The sequence below is a fragment of the Paramormyrops kingsleyae genome, chromosome 2 (genome assembly GCF_048594095.1).
Source record: "Paramormyrops kingsleyae isolate MSU_618 chromosome 2, PKINGS_0.4, whole genome shotgun sequence".
NCBI classification, from domain to species: Eukaryota; Metazoa; Chordata; class Actinopteri; order Osteoglossiformes; family Mormyridae; genus Paramormyrops; species Paramormyrops kingsleyae.
Window position 1 is genome coordinate 29246718 of NC_132798.1, and position 19228 is coordinate 29265945.

Below are 19228 nucleotides of genomic sequence, written 5' to 3' on the forward strand. Positions count from 1 at the left end.
ATAATATCCCTAAAATGTTTCCTGCCAATTCTCAGTAAGTATTCTTCCACGTGAAAATTCAACTTATTTTCTTCCAAGTTGTTTCATATAATGCAATTACACCCTGAAACTATTTTGTTTGCTAGCCTGTATAAACTGTTGGAGTAAAGCAAACTGTTATTCCAACATCCATGTCATCACAGGATGCCAGTCACACACACTCACACGAGATGAACTTAGAGACGCCAATATGTCCAATTGCATGTTTTGGAAGGAAAGCTAAGTCTGGAAAGAAATCAAAGTACTGGAAACCCACAAAAAATCTGGGAAGTGAGACTCGAACCTCAGTCCTGTAGATGGGAGGCTACACTGTTACCCCATCAGCCACTTTGCTGCCCATGGGTAAATTCTCCACATAATATTTCCAATATTTCAAACATACCTGGAAAGAGCAGCCTAATAATGACTGTTTTTATTTAAAATAATGTGAGGAATGTGTGAACTCATAGGGACAAGTAGGCAAAAACCTGTAAAGGTGGTTCAGTTAGACAAATGGCCCTGGCACACGGGCTCTGGGCAGAGATGCCTTACACTCGCCCTCCGTCTCTGAGCTGGTGCTGGATGTGGCCCAGCCACTGCTGGATGTGGAGACTGGAAGCTAACAGCGTGGGCAGGTTCCTCAGTGGTGCCGTGGAAGGTACTTCTCGGGCCCTCTCCTCCAGCCGGCCCACAACGGCAGACGCCACGTAGCTGCAGACCTCCACAAACGTGGACCTGACCTCCAGCAGGGGATCATCTCTGCACAGCAGCGCCAGAGGAAGCAGCACATCAAACTCCTTCAGAATGTCCCCACAGAACTGCATCATTGGAGAGAAAGCAAAAAATCCATCAAGAGCAAAGCATTTGTTTTTTTTTCTCATCTGAACTCTAAGCATGTAAGATATCATTGTAAGAGCAACATTCTTAAAACAGAATAGCAGATGTAAAAAACAAGAACAGAAACATCAGTACGTGTGTCCTTTCACCTGTAGCGATTTAGGAATAGCTCCTCAATTCTCTACGAGGGCACAAAGCATGGACAGCAGGTGGCGCAGTAAGGACTGTGATTCATACAGTAACTTCAACATTGCACTGGAATCCCAGGAGGAAACATTTGCTATACCCTCAATCAGGCCATTCAACTACCTCAGGAAAAAAGTCTAATGTATCAATGGTTACACATGAAAGTCTCTCGCAGCTAATCAAGGAAATAAGAGTAAAACTGTACAATATAGCGTAACCACACTTTCTGGGTCAGTCATTGCACATACGCTACCTTTGATATATTATAATTTCTTGATATAAGTAAATTTGATACCAAACTTTACAATTAATTACTGGACACATTTATTATCCATCAGCCTGAAAAAATGAGACAGTTTACAGATTATTTAAAAACATTTATTTCACTTATTAAACAGAATAGATAATACCCCACACGCTCTTCCCAACTCTCCAAAAAGTCCTAAATATAAGCCCAGCCTTGTGTGACTTTTCTCCTTGTAACCAGATTTGGGCCATATCTTTCATGTGCCACCACTGGCTAAGACCAGGGCTATGGTGATGCAATTCAATTATCCATGATAAATTTAGCAACAGAAAAAAATAATAATAAAAAAAACATAATCTCTATTTTAAAATATTCATTAAATCATCGCATTCCCCACAGTTCGAGAACCACTGACCTGTACAATGTTCCTGAGATGTTCGAATAAGATCCATCCTTTCAGATTTCCTGTGCTCACAAGACAACTTCTGCAACCTCCCTTTCTGTCCTCTGCTGCCACCTAAGGCTTCAGCTTCAATTTTGGGGTGATTTGTCTCAGATGTATCAGATGTAGATTTTCATCCATATAATGTTTTTGTGAATTAGTAAAAAGATCCATCAAAGATCAGAGTAAATACAGTAATAATATCAAATAGAGTTATTCTGTTCACTGGGTCAAGCATCTTCTATAGTCACCCCTCCCTTTACTGTCACTAAGCAGTGTTGCTTCAATTTCGGTCAGATTTTCATCCATACAATGTGTCTGCACACAGTTTGATAAGGATCCATCAAATACAATTTGAGTTATCATGCTGACAAGAGCAAGTGTTTTGCTTCTCATTGCAATCACTATGAGGTGCTGCTTTAATTTTGGTGCGATGTCTCTCAAAATTTGATCACTTTCCAGAACTTCAAAGATCCTTCAAAATACTTTGAGAGCCATTGCGTTAACAAGAAAGTATCTACAGCAGTGGACCAGTCCCAACTGTAAGCATTCCCCATCCAGGAATACAATAATAGCTATGATTCAATAAAATGGATGGAAAGTAGATTTGGGCCACTTTTGAACATAAAAGCTGGAATGGAAAAGTGGAATTTGGAATAAGAAAAGTTGGATACCGATTCTTAGGTTCTAGTAATATAGTATCTGACACAACCTGTCAATGAAATTGTACTAATATAAAACTGCACTCATATGAACTTCTAAAAACAGGTGGACATACCTCTATGGAATTTCTGCAAACCTGAAATTTCAAATGGACCACAAAATTCAACAGAGATTTAAGTCAGCGGTGACTCTCATTAGTCATTAAGAGCTTAGCTGGAATAAAAGCCGAAGGCGAATTCCCTAGGTACAGACACACCATCCTACAGAGCTCAAGGTGATGCAGACCCATGAGGTGTCTTGGAGACTCACTGCTTTCACAACTTGGCACCGTCGTTAGAAGAGAACTTAAGTGCAAAAGATGAAAGTTATGATCCCAGCAGCCGGTAAGAGCAGTTATTCTGTGGGGTTTTCCATTCCACAATGTGAGCTTGAAATGAATGTGTCACCTGAAATTTCAAGTAAATCTAAATTTATCTTCACAACTAAAAAAAGCAGGTAATGATAGACAGAGTTGGGGAAGTTAACAGCCTTTCATTGAAAGTTAAAGATTATTAAAGATTTGGCGTAATTTTAGAGGTGATCTGAGGTAACCTGCATTTGTAAACACATAACGATATAGCTGATGGAAAATTAAACTATAAATCCGTGGTTTCCGCTCTGAGGTCGTTCCAGTCATTGTTTTCCCAGGTATACATTTAGTTTTAAGTTCTGCTGCAGTATTTTACATTTGATTTTCAGAAAACTTACAGAATACATAAAAAGGGCAAACGGATCCCTCTCCCGGGGAGTTTCTAAATGCAAATAAATGCATGTATAACCTTTGAGTTGAAAGCCTCTCATTTTCAAACATACACAAAGTTACCTGCCGCATGATCAAACGGAAATAAATTCTGAGGTACATTACTTAGGATAGCGACAGACATTAAGAGTAACACTTGTGATTTACTATCAGTAGTAGCTGAGAGGCAAACCCCGGAGTCGGGACCCTTCATCTGAGGCTCTCTGTTGTTTTAAACAGCAGTGAGGATATGCATTCTGGTTTCAGGTGCAAGATGGCTTCTGGGTGTGATAGGAACCTTTACCTATTTACCACAGGCCGGCCATTATAGCTCTTGCCAGCCTTGCTTCAGTTTTGTAGATAGCGGTACGCAGCTTGTGAATGTTTACGAGCTGGGGTGCGAGTGCAGGACCGCCGTGCCATCAGCACCGCCAGGACAAAACCATCTGGACACTCCCCGACCGAGAGCCCGCTGCCAAACATCAGGCACACTATCAATCTCCCACCGGAGTCCGAGAACAGACCACAGTGACAGGGGATGAAATGGGCCAGGACATTCTGGGCCCCATTGAAAATAAATGGACGGGAAAGAGCAGATTGGATTCAGCAGGGAGAGCAACAGCTGTCCTCTAAGGTGGAGTGGAAAGCAAAAAATTACGGAAGAGTGCAGTGCATGGCTGGGTCATCACTGCAACAGGAGCCCAGCGAGACAGCTGGAGGATAAGCACGCCCATGTAAGAAACTCTGTTCCTCAACAGCGTTATCAATATTCTCTTGCCTCACTTTACAAATTAGGCTGAGCCCTTGTCAGTCCCCCAAACCCCCCCCCCCCACAAGCCCCATGAGCCCATTTGCTGCTATCTTTAGTTTTCCAGCACTCAAACCTCTCCATCCCCATTCGTTCCACACTCTTCAACTGTGGGGACAGCCTGCCTGCCCTGTCACCATCCCCTTTGAAGTTCTGCCTCCTCTGTCTCCTTCCCCACTGAACTACTGCTCTCCTGTGCCTTGTGCAAGGAGAAAAACCAGGGAAGTAAACTCTGTGAGGCTGGTGAAGGCTCAGGTTACCTGGCTGCCTGGCTAGGTTAGCAGAGAGCATCAGCGGCCTGTATACACTGTGCTGTGGGGGTGACACAATGAGTAGACATGCTTTTACGTTTAAAGATATTTATCAAGGACACTGAAAACTAATATGGTACGTTTTCGTAGCTACTTGGCTTCTGAGGAGCCACACCTGTTCCTGGTATTTACCTGAGAAGAGGTGAGGCTCATCAGAAGCCAGGTAGGATAGAAAACCTCCTTGACAGTAGCTCTCCAGGACCAGAGTTGGAGACCCCTGACCTACTACTACTGTTACTGTGCTAAATGCCAAAATATCATTGAAAATGACTTTGAAATACAGGCACTAAACTGTACAGTTTGGTGCGTTGACACTGCAAATAGGCCTGTTCCTATAACAAGCCAGATCTTTGGGCCTAGCAGACCTATGGAGAGAATACAGTACATGCCTTAGCAATCATTTTGGGGGCTTGTGACTCCAGGGAGCTGGGCAGTGCCCAGTCCCTTTGAGGAAGCAGGATCACAGAAATGACCGTGTCTGTCTCCTCCTGCTGCCGACTCCGGGAGCATGCATCTTCTAGCACTGCTTTCAGACAGTGTGCCACTGGGGACACCAGCTCCCTGAAGGCACTCCTCCAGTCAAACTCCAGAACAACAGGCTGGAACAGAAGCACAGATATTTAGATGAATAAATCACGTCACATTTACATTGTGATCCAGAGTGATATACCCGGCAAATGCGGTGGAAATTCTTAGGTAACAGAATACACTCTAGTTAAAAGAGTAAATTACGACCAAAAGAAATTCATGCACAATCAAAAGTTAATTTCCCGATCCTTTGTATTTCCAAAGAAATTTTACTATAAAAAATTCCCACATTCTGCAAATGGTCAGAATTTCACCAACACCAACTTATGGCAAAAATGTCAAGCTTCATTAAGTTTAATTAAAGTTTGAAACATCATTCCAAAAAGCATTATATTTAAATTAAAAATACAGAAACTCCCCAGTCACTGCTGTGCCTTGCCCTGAATTTTCCATAAAAATACTCATTGGGAATGGAAGCTGTCAAGTTCTGACACTTATCTACAAGCCAGGGAACGGAGCATGGAAATGCTAATTATCCATCTTGGATGACAAAATCAGGACTATTTAGGCTTCCGACCACAGAGAAGATCCATGCAAAATATTAAATTAGTGAATTTTAATAAAATTCCTCATTAGCCTCAAAAATTGTAAGTTGATGTGGTCTCAAAGTTCTACACAGGATCAGTCTAAGCTTTTGAAGGAATCATAGGGAGATAGGGAATGCGTGACAGGTTACTGCTGTTCATTCCACAGCTCTTTTAAGGATTGTTTTTCCTCCTAGACTGATTCACTTTCTCTCACCTCAGGGTTCTGCTGGAGGAGCATGTCTGTGTACCTATTCCCGTTCCCCGCAGGCATCTCTGAGACCTCCCTGGTCTTCTTAAGGATCCCTGGGCACAGGAACACAGTCAGTCAGGGGCCTCGTCTGACATTTAAATAAAAGCGTGATCTTGCCAACTGAATGAATTTCCACTGCACACAAGTGTAACTTAGACAAGTATTTGGAAGTAAATGCAAAAAAGAACATTGTTGTGATTCAAGGATGATTAACCGTTGAATGTGAATTATTTTAAAAGTAACAATTAAGCATTGTCATTAAGACATCAATATCATACCGATTGCTGTAATAAATATGCTAAGCTGGACAGAATACATATAAAATATATATGACATTAATGAACATTCTCAAATGCCACATTTATTCAGTATGTGACCAAATACGTTAATTTCACATCACTGAAGAATCACTTTTTTTGCACCCTGTAAAATATGCCACTTTAATTACTTCTGTTCATGTCCCAATACGTAAGCTATGCAAAGACTTAATCCTAACCATCTTCGAAGAAAAAGTCATAAAATCCAAATTCCAGTCATAAAAAATTCTCTTTTATGTAAAAGTGAACCAAAGAACACAATTAAGGCAAGCAGGCGTGTTTTTCCAATTTTGGAGGTTTGCCTCTGATTTGAACTCAGATATTAATAAGAAATTCTTAAGAGCGCTTATAATGAGCGATAATGGGAATTAGTTGCACATACAAACTGATATGAATGAAAGTACAGGGTTCAGTGGCACATTTTGCTAATCATAATCACAATAATAAAACCTCAAACATGGCAATTTAATAGTAGGAGAATGAATCAAACAAGGACGGGACTGAGAGGAAAGACTGCTTCACTTTTTGACCAATAAGCCCAGTAATTTATAGTAATTAAGCAATTTGATTGTTGAAATTAATTGGATAACTATTCTTTAAAGGCTGTTTAAGTCTCAGTATATCCTCTGTTTCTACATATGTGTCTTGTGTGTAATATGATCTGTTTAGAAATAAAGATATGCAACAAAAAGCTGTAGTACACTACAGAAAGTGCACTACAGGGAAAATGCTGTAAGAGAGACAGACAGAAAGACTGTAATGTATATTATTTCCTACAGAGCTTTATGTAACCCCTTCGGCTTAAATAAGGTGCAGGATTTTGCACTTATATTCAGGTAGCTGTGATTTGTCATATTTCAGTAATAACATTGAAAAAAGCACCCAGGAACAACGTTACTGTGGAATGACATCGCACAGATACATTTATCTGCACATTATTACAGATATTCCTATACTATATTACACATTAGAGGTGCTATTAAAAATAATATGGGTGCAAGATAGTTTAAATATGATCCCTGCTGGATTCATTAATCTTTTTTAAGGTTTGTGTCTTCTTTTTGAATGTGATCAATACATTGTGGCTATGTGACAGATTCTCAGATTCCCCAGAGCTGACCCTTCTTTTGAGCTTACTGGACTTAACTCCTTCCTAAATGCCAGGCCAAGGAGCTGTTCAGAGAGGGTCGCTTACCTCTCACACTGCAGGGAGCCCCGGGGCAGGCGAGGAACGGCAGCTTAGTCACCAGCAGCTCCATTTGTTCATCCAGCTCCAGGAGGGTGCTGCAGATCTTTGCCAGGCAGCTGAGCTGCTGGGAGGTCAGGCAGCCGCTCACGCCTCTCTGACTCGCCTCCCGGGCTGCTAAAGGCAAGCAGGAAATCCATCCATTACCATGACTGTATGGGATCCGCACTAAACCTCGCGCGCCGCAACACCACACAGAGAGCAGTGGGAACGTGCTTTTCTCTCCATTATGTGCTCCCTCGCAGCCAATTACACATATTGATTCCTGTAAATTTCTCACTTTTAGAAACTTCCTTCTGAAGAAAGTGAGTAAACTTTAAACTTCTCTTCCCTAACCTGGAAATGACCTCGCTAGCATGGATTTCCCAATTTTAAGTTGCCAAACCCATCACCCAAGGGATGTTACGCATTAAGCCAGATAATAAGAACTGTGAAATGTGTTGCTGTACTCCCAGACAGACGAACAAATACTTTTGTACGTATGCCTAAATTAGTTCCCCTATAAAAAGGCATTTGGGACTGGATCAAGGAAGCATTAGCAGGGCTATGAAAGGAAGAGGATGATTGAGTTAAAAGGGGCTTTCCAAAAACTGCAACACTATTAGCAGATCTTAATGTAATTTTGCCATATTGTTCAAAAAAGTCTCACTGTATGACAAGATGTTTTAGGCTTAATGCTCTGCCTCCATATAAAATCATAGGAGGAATATAAATATCTTTATTTGTGATTTTCCTCCATATTTGAACATGTCACTCTTCCTTTCCTGCTATGACAGCTCTGACTGACCTCAGAGCTGGTTATTCCAGGATATATCCATGTGTCAGCCCGATGTAACTAACCAGCAGAGGCAGGTGGGCGAATTCCCTAGGAAACGCACCCCTTCATTAATAGGCTCCAAAGGGAGATAATATACCTCACGGAGGAATAAATGACTGACTGCGCTTACATTCTTACAGCTAAATCACTAGATGCGCTTTTAGTCTTACATTTTTTAATTTTACCAATGTGGATTTATTTTTCACTCTGTGGATGTGAAATGTTTTCACATCTTATCTATTTCTTTAAATGCAGAAAAACAATGAAAAAACAATAGAGTAAACATAAACAGAATCATAGCAGTAAATCTTCCTTAAAAGAGCCGCCAATTGCCTTGATAGCAGCTTTAAAAACACCTGGTTTCAGTTTCAGTAGGAATCACCCAGTATGTCTTCCCAGCTCTGCAGCGATTCCTAAGATGCCTGTGGCTTTCTTTGCTTTGCCACTTCTGTCAGTTTGACCCCTAAAAAGTCTTTGGAATTGAGGTCTGGAGTCTAGTTGGGCCAGGTCATTAGTTCCAGTTAACCTTCACTTCCCTTCTTCACCAGAGAGTTCTTGCACAATTTTCAGGTTGCTATCTTTCAGAGGAATGAAGCAGCGCCCAATCAGCCACAAACATGGTCTCTGAAGTTAGCAAGGATGGGACATTGAGAATACCATGGATTCGGTCACCAGCATGTGTCACCAGCAGAGCAACCACAGCCCACGACATCACCTCCTTCATGCTGGACAGTGGGAGTCACACATGCATCCACCTACCCCACATCTTTAAAGTATTTTTGGATTCAAATAATTCAAATTTTAACTCATCAGCGCGTCATACAAATTTCCCATCCCTTTTAATAAACAAGATTATACAGTTTAAAGCATGCATAGTCATTTCAGTACACTGAAAGATTTGACTGGTACTGCACAAGATGACAAACAAACAGACGTTAAATGAGTGTTGCTTTCACAGGAACATAATTCACCCTTTGATAAGCTTGGTGGTGGCTGTCAAAATAACCTGGACCTTAATATTGTGCTTCACTGTAAGTAAAGCATGTAATCATTATAAAAAATAATTTTTGCATCGCCCGCCTGGTCATAAAAACAGCAATAATATGAAATATTTGAGGAATAACTACTCATAGAAGCAGGATTTCTAAACAGTGACCTCTATTACTGTTGTTTTGTAATGAAATTTATCATCCATATTTACTTTTCCATCTGTCTTCCAACCTATTATCCAGAACATGGGGGGGGGGGGTGTACTGGAATGTATCCCAGGCAGCAAAGGACACGTCAGGGGACTTGCTGGACAGGATGCCAGTTCATGCCATTTACCAGCCAGCCCATAACTAACTGCACATTTAGGCTATGTGAGGTAGCCAGAGGACCCAGCGAAAATCCACAGAGCAGCAGGAGAACATGCAAACTCCACACACAGAGATCGGTGGGGAATCGAAAGCCTCAAGGCTGGAGATATGAGGCAAACCTGCTACTCACTGAGGCCCCACTCTACATTTATTTACTTGCAGTTTGTTTAACATTTTTTGAAACAACTCAAAAATCACTTTCCTTATTTACAAAAAAGATCTACAGTAAGTACAAATCTCTCTGAGCCCCTATACATACATGTACAGTCCTCACAGGAAGTCTTAGGATGCTTGCTTATTGCTGTAAAAATGCTGCAAATATATTGGTTTCATAACATAACTCCATTGGCAAGGAATGTTTAACATATCTGCACATATCTTCCACACAGACATTTTCTTTCAGTTCCCATTCAGTTCTGTTCTTGCCATTAATTGCAGTTGCAGTCACTGGCTCCCAAAGGGATACTAAACACAAACGCTTGGTGTTTTATGTTACTGCATGGTGTTACTAAATAAAAAGCATCCATTGTGTCTGCTTGTCAATGAACTTTTTCAACTTAGGACCGTTCTTTTAGAACTATACTTTGGGATTCAATTTATTACTACTTGAAATGAATGTTTTACTTAAATCTCCTGGTTGTTAGCAAAGTCATATATAATTTTGTAATCAAATGGATAAAGTAATGATTTTTGTTATAAAACCAAAAATTTGTAACATATTACTGAAGTAAGCAAGTGTCCCAAGACTTTCTGTGACCACTGTATATTCATTGTAACATCTGTCAGCACAATCAGATTTTGTGAATCTACAAGAGTTGGCCAGCCAATCCACAGCCAGTGTTCACTAGCCCCATGGACAGATGCAGTCAATTAATGAAACCCACCCAGCCCTGATTGGACTAAATGACCTGTTAAGGTTTTAAAGGGCCCCTTTTGGTGGGTATGGGAAAGGCATTGAGGCAGGTTCCTCACCACCGTTGGGTTTCTTTGAGTCATAGTGGTTATAGAACGTTTCCAGGGGCTTCCATCCCAGTGTTTGACTTTCTTTTTCTAATATAAGGTTGTTTGTTTGGTTCAAGCTGTCACATCACAAATCCTTGCTTATTAACTCTGACTTGCATCATTAGGAACCAATATGCCATTTGGCTCCCTTCAAGTTCAAATGTAAACAGCAACCCGATTGTCTCCCTAGTCACAGGGACCCCTCAGATTACCGTAAGAAGCTGAACTCCATCCCTTTAGGGGCTTTCTCACGTGAGCCCAAGTCAAACGACATTAGCAGCGCGCTCATGTCAACTGGTCTGAAAGAAAGAGGTGGTGGTAAAGGGGAGGAGGGGGGGGGACGAATCCCCAAGCAGTTGTTATTGATTCCAGTGTTTACGGGTGGGTAGTTTAGTACCGCTTACAAAACAGAACAGATGCAGCCGGCGAGCAAAAAGGTAAACAATTGTTATGTGGCAGGCTGCCAGGCCTCCTGTCTGATGTATTAAACTCACAGTGAAGTGCATTTCCCCTTTGGATTGCACTTATTGCCACTTAATTTCCTCAGCGCTCAGTCTCCCCCGCACCGCATGTGCTGCTCGGCGATTCTCCGTCCTTTACTGACCCTCAAGGCCTGGTGCTACCTAACAGAGCCATTAGTGGAGGGAATTGCCTGTGTCAGACATGGCCTAAAACCAATTATTACATATTTTCTTCCAAATGATGCACACGCCTTCTGGGAATGACCAATCATGCAATATTTTACCTCCTGATTTAATTCCTCTTTCACATGAACTCCCGCCATTTCTCTTTCAAACACCAATTAACCATGGGATTTAACTCAAACTGTCAAAGCAGGCCTCTCATGGCAGATATATAAAATTAAAAGAGGCGGGGAGATTGCATCCTAACCAGGAAAATGTGATGCTGGTATGATTTGTTAGGTGAAGAGCAGAAGAAGCAGCCTGAGATGTAGTTCTGAGGAGGTTTGATGGGGACTGACAAGTTTATCACTGCGTAAGATCACCCCTGTATTCCCAGCTGACCGTGAATGACAGGACAACAAAGGAATGTTAACATGGCTGAAGCAGAGATATCCACTTAGATGCAGATGTTAACCACAATGCCCCGGGGACCCGTCTTTTTGAATAAAGTATCCTCCCTTCCCCACCATTTCTGATGTTCCAAGGGGTAGTGAAAAGGTACTAAAAAGAAGAGGTATGTTTTAAGTTGTGCACTTTTATAAGCCAGTATTTAACTGCAATTTGTACATTCAGTGGCATATTGTTTCAGGGTGGGAATATATACCTATAGTTAAATTAAAGAATAAACACAATAATGCTGTTAGTCATGGCTGGACAGCATCCACTGCAGGTCATCAAGGCCCTGCGGCCTGATTAGGGGTCGCCAGCCATTCAGATTTTATTGGCTAGTACTGGAGGGGGAGGAGGAAAATGTATTGGTTATATTATTGGTTACAGACTTGCAGATGTCCCGAACAAAAAGACCATTTTGGGGTATTACAGTGCACTGGAAATGTATGTATGAACAAAGACAAAACAAATAACATTTCTACAGAATTTCACTCTGGACATTGGAATAAACAGGTAAATCATATCAAAATAAGTACCCAATATGTAAACTTCAACATCTCTGTTCAGTTCAATACTTACAGCTAGTAGAAAACACATATCCCTGATATCTAGTCTAGAATAAAGCCCCTTTCCCCACTAAATGAAAACTGCCGATACCCATTCATGGTCTAGTGCTGTGAATATTCAATTGTTAAACTGTGGTTATTAAATAAATACATGCACTAGCACGGCACAATTCATAATGGGCACAGACTCATGAAACATGCAATCCAGTTAAAGAGCGGCACTTATCAAATTTTAACAAATACTATTCCTGAGCCTCATGCGTTCCCAGCAGCCACTGCATCCTACATCTCTTAAGCTGAAGTACTCTCAGCGCTTAATAGTTAGCGGGTGCAATTTTACAGTAGCGTATTCAACAAAGAGGGGGACTGTGTGGGAAGGTGACGGAGTTTATTAAATTGGTTTAAAGCAATTACAAAACAATGTCAGCCTGCAGGCAAATTGAAAGCACAGCAATTCATAATAAAAACATATTTCAGCTGTTTCAACTTCTGTCCAACATTATATTTTATTCTCAATAAATCTCCTCATTTACTATATTGACAAAAAGACGAGAATACTACGCATATTTCTTAAGGACTCGGGGGAATGTCGTACTGCTTCTGTCTCCACATAGTAGATTATATTCACATCTCAAATTTTACTGAATCCAACAGCACTGGTGAATCAAATACAGAAACTGTACATATTTTCATTCTTACACTGTTAGATATCTATCAGCATATACAATTTGAGGTATTATACAGACACAAATCTGTATAATAAACCAAACATATAATACTAAGAGTAATCAATAATTTTGAATATAGCCGGTAGGTAAAGGTAACTTTATGTAAAATTATATATGAAATAAAGATGGGAATCTTTGCTGCATGAAGGACAAAATTACCATTTTTTAAAGAACATAGGTTAACTGCCTCTGGATGAATAAACTAAAGCAATTTAAATACTACATATAAAAAAAACAAACAGGTAATATATTGTAAAATGGTGAATATCATATTACTTGTGATTGTTCATAGGCAGGTGACAAACACGAACTAAGTACTGGAAGGTGTAACATGCCTCAGAGGGACAAGAAGGAAGGAGGTGAAGAAGGGACAAAGAAATAGGAAAAAAGCAGCTCAAACCATCACAGCTGGTCTGGAACAGTGTCAATGTTTTCTTTCCAGAGAGTGGGGTTGAAAAGTGTAGCAGCTGCCACAGCTCTATATGAAAACTGTTAAACGGTCCACTGGTCTGACAGGGTCAGATGCCCAGAAGTATATTCCCTGAGGAGTGAGTGAGTACAGGGGGGTTACTCTGGGATAACTCACCTCAATGGCATTTTCCCAAAGCATATATGCAAAATAAACAGGAAACATAAGTGATACCACTAGAAAGAATGAAAATCTCAGAAGTTATCATTTTAAAGTGAAATTCCCTTTCTTTATGTATATAGGCTCACATTAAAATGATCCATAACCTTGTTGACGGTGTAACTCACAAAACCTATCCATGGTACTTACTCGCAAAGTTCAACTGTTTTTTTCCTTTGATCATAAAACTTGCTTCCTCAAAAAAGGTGATTGAAAACAGCAATGGAATAATAATATACTGGACAATAATCCAACGGTACATACATGCTGGATAAAAGCTAACGGCAACTTGAGCCAAAATGTAAGTGCAAAGGGCATCCAAATGACTACCTTACCCTACTGACCCAGTTTCTGCTAAGTCAGGCTAAAGCAGCTGATTACAGAGGCAGAACTTTGCATCAAGCAAGTCCTACGGAAACAGGTGACTATAAGTAAAGTAAAAGAGCAGAAAAAAGGGGGGGGAAAAAAGGGAAAAAAAGGAAGAAAAAAAAGGGAAAAAAAGAAAAAAAAGGAAAAAAAAAAAAAGTAAAGTAAAAGAGCAGGGATGCCAGGTGCTAAGGGGCATATTGCATAAAAGTCGCCAAAGCTCTGTTGACTGAATAACTGCAGAGTTCCAAACTTCCTTTGACATAAACCCCAGCACAAAAACTGTACTTTGGGAGCTTCATGAAATGGGCTCCCATGGCCAAGCAGCGGCATACAAGCCTCACCAAGCGTAACGTCCAGCGTTGGATGAAGTGGCGTAAAGCCCATAGTCACTTGAATATGGAGCAGTGGAAACGTGTTCTATAGAGTGACAAATCACGCTTCTCTGTGGCAGTCTGATGGATTAGCCTGGGTTTAGCAGATGCCAGAGAACATTACCTGCCTGACTGCAATGTGCCAACTGTAAGGTTTGGTTGAGGAGGGATAATGGTATGGGGTTGTTTTTCAGGGGTTGGGCTAGGCCCCCTAGTTCCAGTGAAGGGAACTCTTAAGGCTTCAGCATACCAAGACATTTTGGACAATTATACGTTTCCAACTTTGTGGGAAGTTTGGGGAAGGTCCTTTTTAGTTCCAGCATGACTGTGCCCCCGTGCACAAAGCAAGGTCCATAAAGACATGGTTGGGTGAGTTTGGTGTGGAAGAACTTGACTGGCCGCTCAGAGCCCTGACCTCAACCTAGAGCTGCACAATATCAGATCTTGACGTAATCACCATTGTAAGGTGCATGCTCACAGCAGCTTTAAATGACAGGCAAAACATTTGTCTGAATGCCAGCTTTTTGGTACTATACAGATGTTTACTTACACCCACAATTTGGTGAGCAGATTAGTAGTATGCCTAAAATATTAATAATCTGCATAAATTTGGCATATCCTTATGTTTAATGAACGTGTCGGACTTTAAACTGCAGAAAGAACCGTCACACCACCGACAGCTTTGTACCTTGTTTATCCACAATATCTCGTTTTCTAAAAGATGCTGTGGCTGTACAGCTGTTACTATCTTCACATCCACTTCAGTGCTTATCGCTTCCGTGACTTACCAAAATAGTAGCATGCGACATGCTTCGCCAAATAAATGTAATATAAAAATATGCCAAATTTATACAGATTACTGTGTTATGGGCATCACAATACACATCTCATTCGTATTTCAGGCATACTGCTTACCCAACTGTGGACATAAATAAACATTCGCATAGTAGCAAAAAGCTGGCGTCCAGACAGATGTTTCGCCCATCATCCAAAGCCCTTGTGATTATTGCACATGCACCATACAATCACGATTATATTGAGATCTGGTATTGTGCAGCCCTAACGCAACCCCATCGAACACCTTTGGGAACAGAGATTGCGAGCCAGGCCTTCACTTCCAACATCAGTGCCTGACCTCGCAAATGCTCTCCTGGATGAATGGGCAAAATCCTGTGGAAAGCCTTCCCAGAAGAGTGGCAGCTGTTATGGCTGCAAAGGGGGGGGGGGGGCAACTCCATATTGATGCCTGTGTATTTCGAATGGGATGTTATTAAAGTTCCTGTAGGTGTAATGGCCAGGTGTCTCAGTACCTTTCTTTATAAGGTGTATATGTCACACATAATCCAAATGTTTGATATACAGTTCATTTACAATGTTTTTAATTATCCAAAATTCATCTTTTTCCCCACAAACATTGATTGTTTAAAAAAAAGTTAGATGACTCACAGCCTTGGGCTTTGGCCTTGGTGCAGCTCCTCTTCCCAGGCTTACTGGTGTGTGTACTGGTGTCTTTCACTGCGTTTTCACAGCACTCCTCTATGAGGACAAGGAGCTCTTGAGAAATGGTATTCAGGTAGCCTTGGTTGATGAAAGCTATAAGGGTGTTGGGCTCCACTACGCAGCGCAGGGTGTGCAGGTCCGCGGCGATCGTGCTGCACAGCGTGGGAGCGGCAGTACGCAAGTGGTCGGCTAGCCGCTCAAAGCTGCAGGGCTGCGTACCGCGCAGGAGGTCCTGCACGAATTTAACCTGAAGGTTCTGGTAGCGGGACAGGACCTCCGTCTCCGGATAAAGGAAAAGGAGCTGCTCAAAGCGGCGGACTCGTCGCGCCATCCGGATGCAACCCTCTGCACCTCGGTCCCCATCCACGACGTCGTCTGCACTGTGCAGCTTTTCAAGTAGGTGGCGCCGCAGCAGGACTCTTATGTCCTCCCAGGCCTCCTGCACGTCCAGCGCTGCCTCATCTCGAACCGCGTGTACTGGGAAACAGGGGGCCATGCGCTGCTGGAAGCTGGGAAAGGCCACTCCGCACCGAGAGGAGATGCTCAGCAGTGTGAGAAGTGCCGCGTCCTCTCGGCCGTCTTCCTCCGTCCTTAAATACTGTTGCTGCAAAAGAATATCGCCATGACAGCCACCGGGAAGCAAAACTTCTCAGTACCGTGGCCTCAATCACAACCACATTCATCACCATGTATCGAAAAATAACATACATGTAAATAGTATCCATTCTAATGCTGCATTTTGCTTTCCAGCATTACAGAATACATATTCACTACTCAAAACGGCCCAGTGTTCCACGCTTCATACAGATCTGGCGACAAAAGAGAGTGCAAAAACAAAACAATGCAATCGCAGCCAGAGCTGCTTTCATTTGTCTACTTATGCTTCTGCCAGAAGTTGTAATTGCCAGAATCCAACCCAGGCATCAAAGGCAATCCACCATTACTGACTGTGCAAAGACATTTTTTCTCCTCTATTGTCAATCAAAGTTGGTATTTTCTGTAAAGTTTACTTCCATCTTGATTAACATGTACAATAACAATGAGTTAGAAACTCCTCATTTCAACAATTATACGTAAAATGGATGGCAAACTCCAGTCCTGGGGGGGGGGGGGGGGGGGCTGTGTAGCTTAGTTCTTTCCCTGTTCCACCACAAATGATTCAGCTCAAGAGCTGTGTGGTAATTAGCACAAGGAGTTGAATCAGGTGTGTTAAATGAGGGGAAACCCAAAAATGTGCAGGGTTCCGGCCCCCCAGGACTGGAGTTTCACACTCCTGATATATGCATGGACCATGCCAGTCCATCACAGGGCACAGCAATTCACCTAAACTGCAACTGCTTATACTATTAGTGGGAACCATGCAAACAGAGAGACTCCACAAACACACAGAGCTGGGGTCAGAATCAGAATCAGACCCACCGTCCTACAAGTAACAGGGCACAAAACTGCACAAAAATGAAAATGCACGCTATCCAGAATACAGATTTTTCAGTGATTCACTTGTTCATTTGTAATTAAAACGGCCTTAACCTGCAACCTAATCAATTAGCTAAAACGGAGTCACTGCAATAAGACACTATACAAAAAACTTGAATCATTAATATCTGAATTGATGACACAGGCAGTGCAGTGGTTGCATTATGCTAAATAACTCTCAAAAATAATAATAGTAAGTGTGGTAAGATAATTATGATGATACTTTGAATTTTTTTATTGCCCACCACCCCACAGGTGCTCTTCATGGCATGAAATGGGATAGTTAATAATTTGCCAGCCTACTAATTAGCTAATGATCAAATCACTGCATATTCCTTGGCATTATTTCACTGCACTGAACTGCAGATTAGATTTCCCAGCTTTCATGATATATGTGGTAATTGCCCTAAACTGGCATTTGTAAAGTTCAGTTCTCCCAACATACCTCTGAGGTTCACAATAGAAAGGTTTTAAAGAATGTGAACATTTTAATTTGCATAAGCCACATACTTTTACTACAACAGAATGCAACATAATAGTGCAGTATTTCTTGATTGTTCATTAGTGAATTAGTGATTCTTACTCCCGTGACTATTGCTACTACTAGTAGTACTATTACTACTACTACTACTGCTAATAATAATAATGAAGCAGGAAACAGAAACTAGTTCATGTATGCTAATAAGTTGAATACTAAAGTCAATATGCACAAATAAATAAGAAAAAAACACATTTTTAGCACTTATTTTAATTATAATCTGAAACTTACCATTTTTATTATATTGATGTTATAACTATTTGTAAGTTTTAAACCATTACTTCACAAACAACCCAAGCTTATTGATAAGGTTTAGGTTTGAGGAGCATTGGTGATGCAGGTACGGGCTGTTTACCAGGGCCCGGAGGAAGTCCAGCAGGTCCTGGTGTCCGGTGCTGACCGGCTTCATCTGGTCCCCAGCCCTGGTGTCACCCAGCGTCCCCTGCAGCTCCCTCAGGCTCTGCTCGATGCTGAAGGAGAAACACAACAGGGGGCATCACCTCTGTTAGCCCACGAGGCTCTTAATGCAGAGTGGATACATCACAGCTAATGGACACAGACATCAATATATTCTGACTCTAAAAGCCTGCTGAGGGACTGGTGAGAGCGCGTGCAAGCCAGCCGTCAGAGGCAGACAGGGCTTTGAGTGACGCACGTCTATCATCCCAACTCCACGCGTGGGCCTCCCACATTAAAAGACTGCATTGGTAATTCTGCATCCCATCTGTGTGATAAATTAAAAATGACATATAGAGTCAGCAATGTTTAGTAGCTCCCTGTGCATGTAAACTGCATGCTGATGCTGCACGAGGGTGAGGCTGTCTCAGGCTGCCATGCAGGCTTCGCTTCATGCTCACAAACCCTAGCTGCAACCACACAGATTTTTTCAATGACAAGCAATTAAACCAAACTTAATCCCTGCTTCCTGCTGTCTTAAGAAGAAACGCTCTGCTTAAAAATGATGCTAATGATTAAAAGCAACTGCTCTACACTCTGAAGTACAGTACACTCTGTACTACTCTCTGAAAACAGCTGGTTCAGCTGAGAAAGACCCTCAAGCACAGGTTCCAATCCCCAAGATGCACAACTGAGCACATCAGACATTCATCGGTTCAATGCTTCTGGTGTCCATGCCGTGACCCTAACCCCATACAACTCAGGTGACATTAACCCAACTCTGAGCCACCACGCACAATCAGCAGGTGGTGTGTAGCACAGCAGGATAAGACCCTGCGACAGCATCTGCACCGACATGGGTTCAAATCCCATTGCTGGCAGGGTAATAATATCACTTTTGGGCCCTTGACCATGACCCTCATCCCATACTGGGGCGCTGTGAGGCTCAGTGGGTTAGGACACCATGCCTGTGATCAGAAGGCCATCAGTTCAAATTCCAGCGTTGGCAGAATGATTTCACAGTTGGGCCCCTGAGCTGGGCCATTAATGTCCAGTTGCTCCCGGGAGTGTTTAACCCTGATTCCTCAAAAACGTATGCTGCTTTGGATAAGTTTCTGCTAAATGAATAAAACTTAATTGCTCCAGGGAGGCTGTTCGACCCGAAAAACTTTCCTCACTTTTATGTCG

The 19228-nt window shown here is 41.9% G+C and overlaps 1 protein-coding gene across 4 annotated transcripts in view; it reads right to left on the reverse strand.

The window, feature by feature from the left end:
• kiaa0825 (KIAA0825 ortholog) overlaps positions 1-19228 on the reverse strand; it is a 105304-nt gene that overhangs the window by 78967 nt on the left and 7109 nt on the right. For 3 of the 4 annotated variants that reach the window (XM_023818332.2, XM_023818330.2, XM_023818329.2), the window contains exons 3-8: positions 18000-18114; positions 15577-16234; positions 7168-7335; positions 5620-5708; positions 4680-4889; positions 571-836 (exon numbers count right to left, since the gene is read on the reverse strand). In XM_023818332.2, coding sequence (XP_023674100.2) covers positions 571-836; positions 4680-4889; positions 5620-5708; positions 7168-7335; positions 15577-16234; positions 18000-18114 — 1506 coding nt within the window. The remainder of the gene's footprint in view (positions 1-570; positions 837-4679; positions 4890-5619; positions 5709-7167; positions 7336-15576; positions 16235-17999; positions 18115-19228) is intronic. The other variant, XM_023818331.2, reaches the window with a different exon arrangement.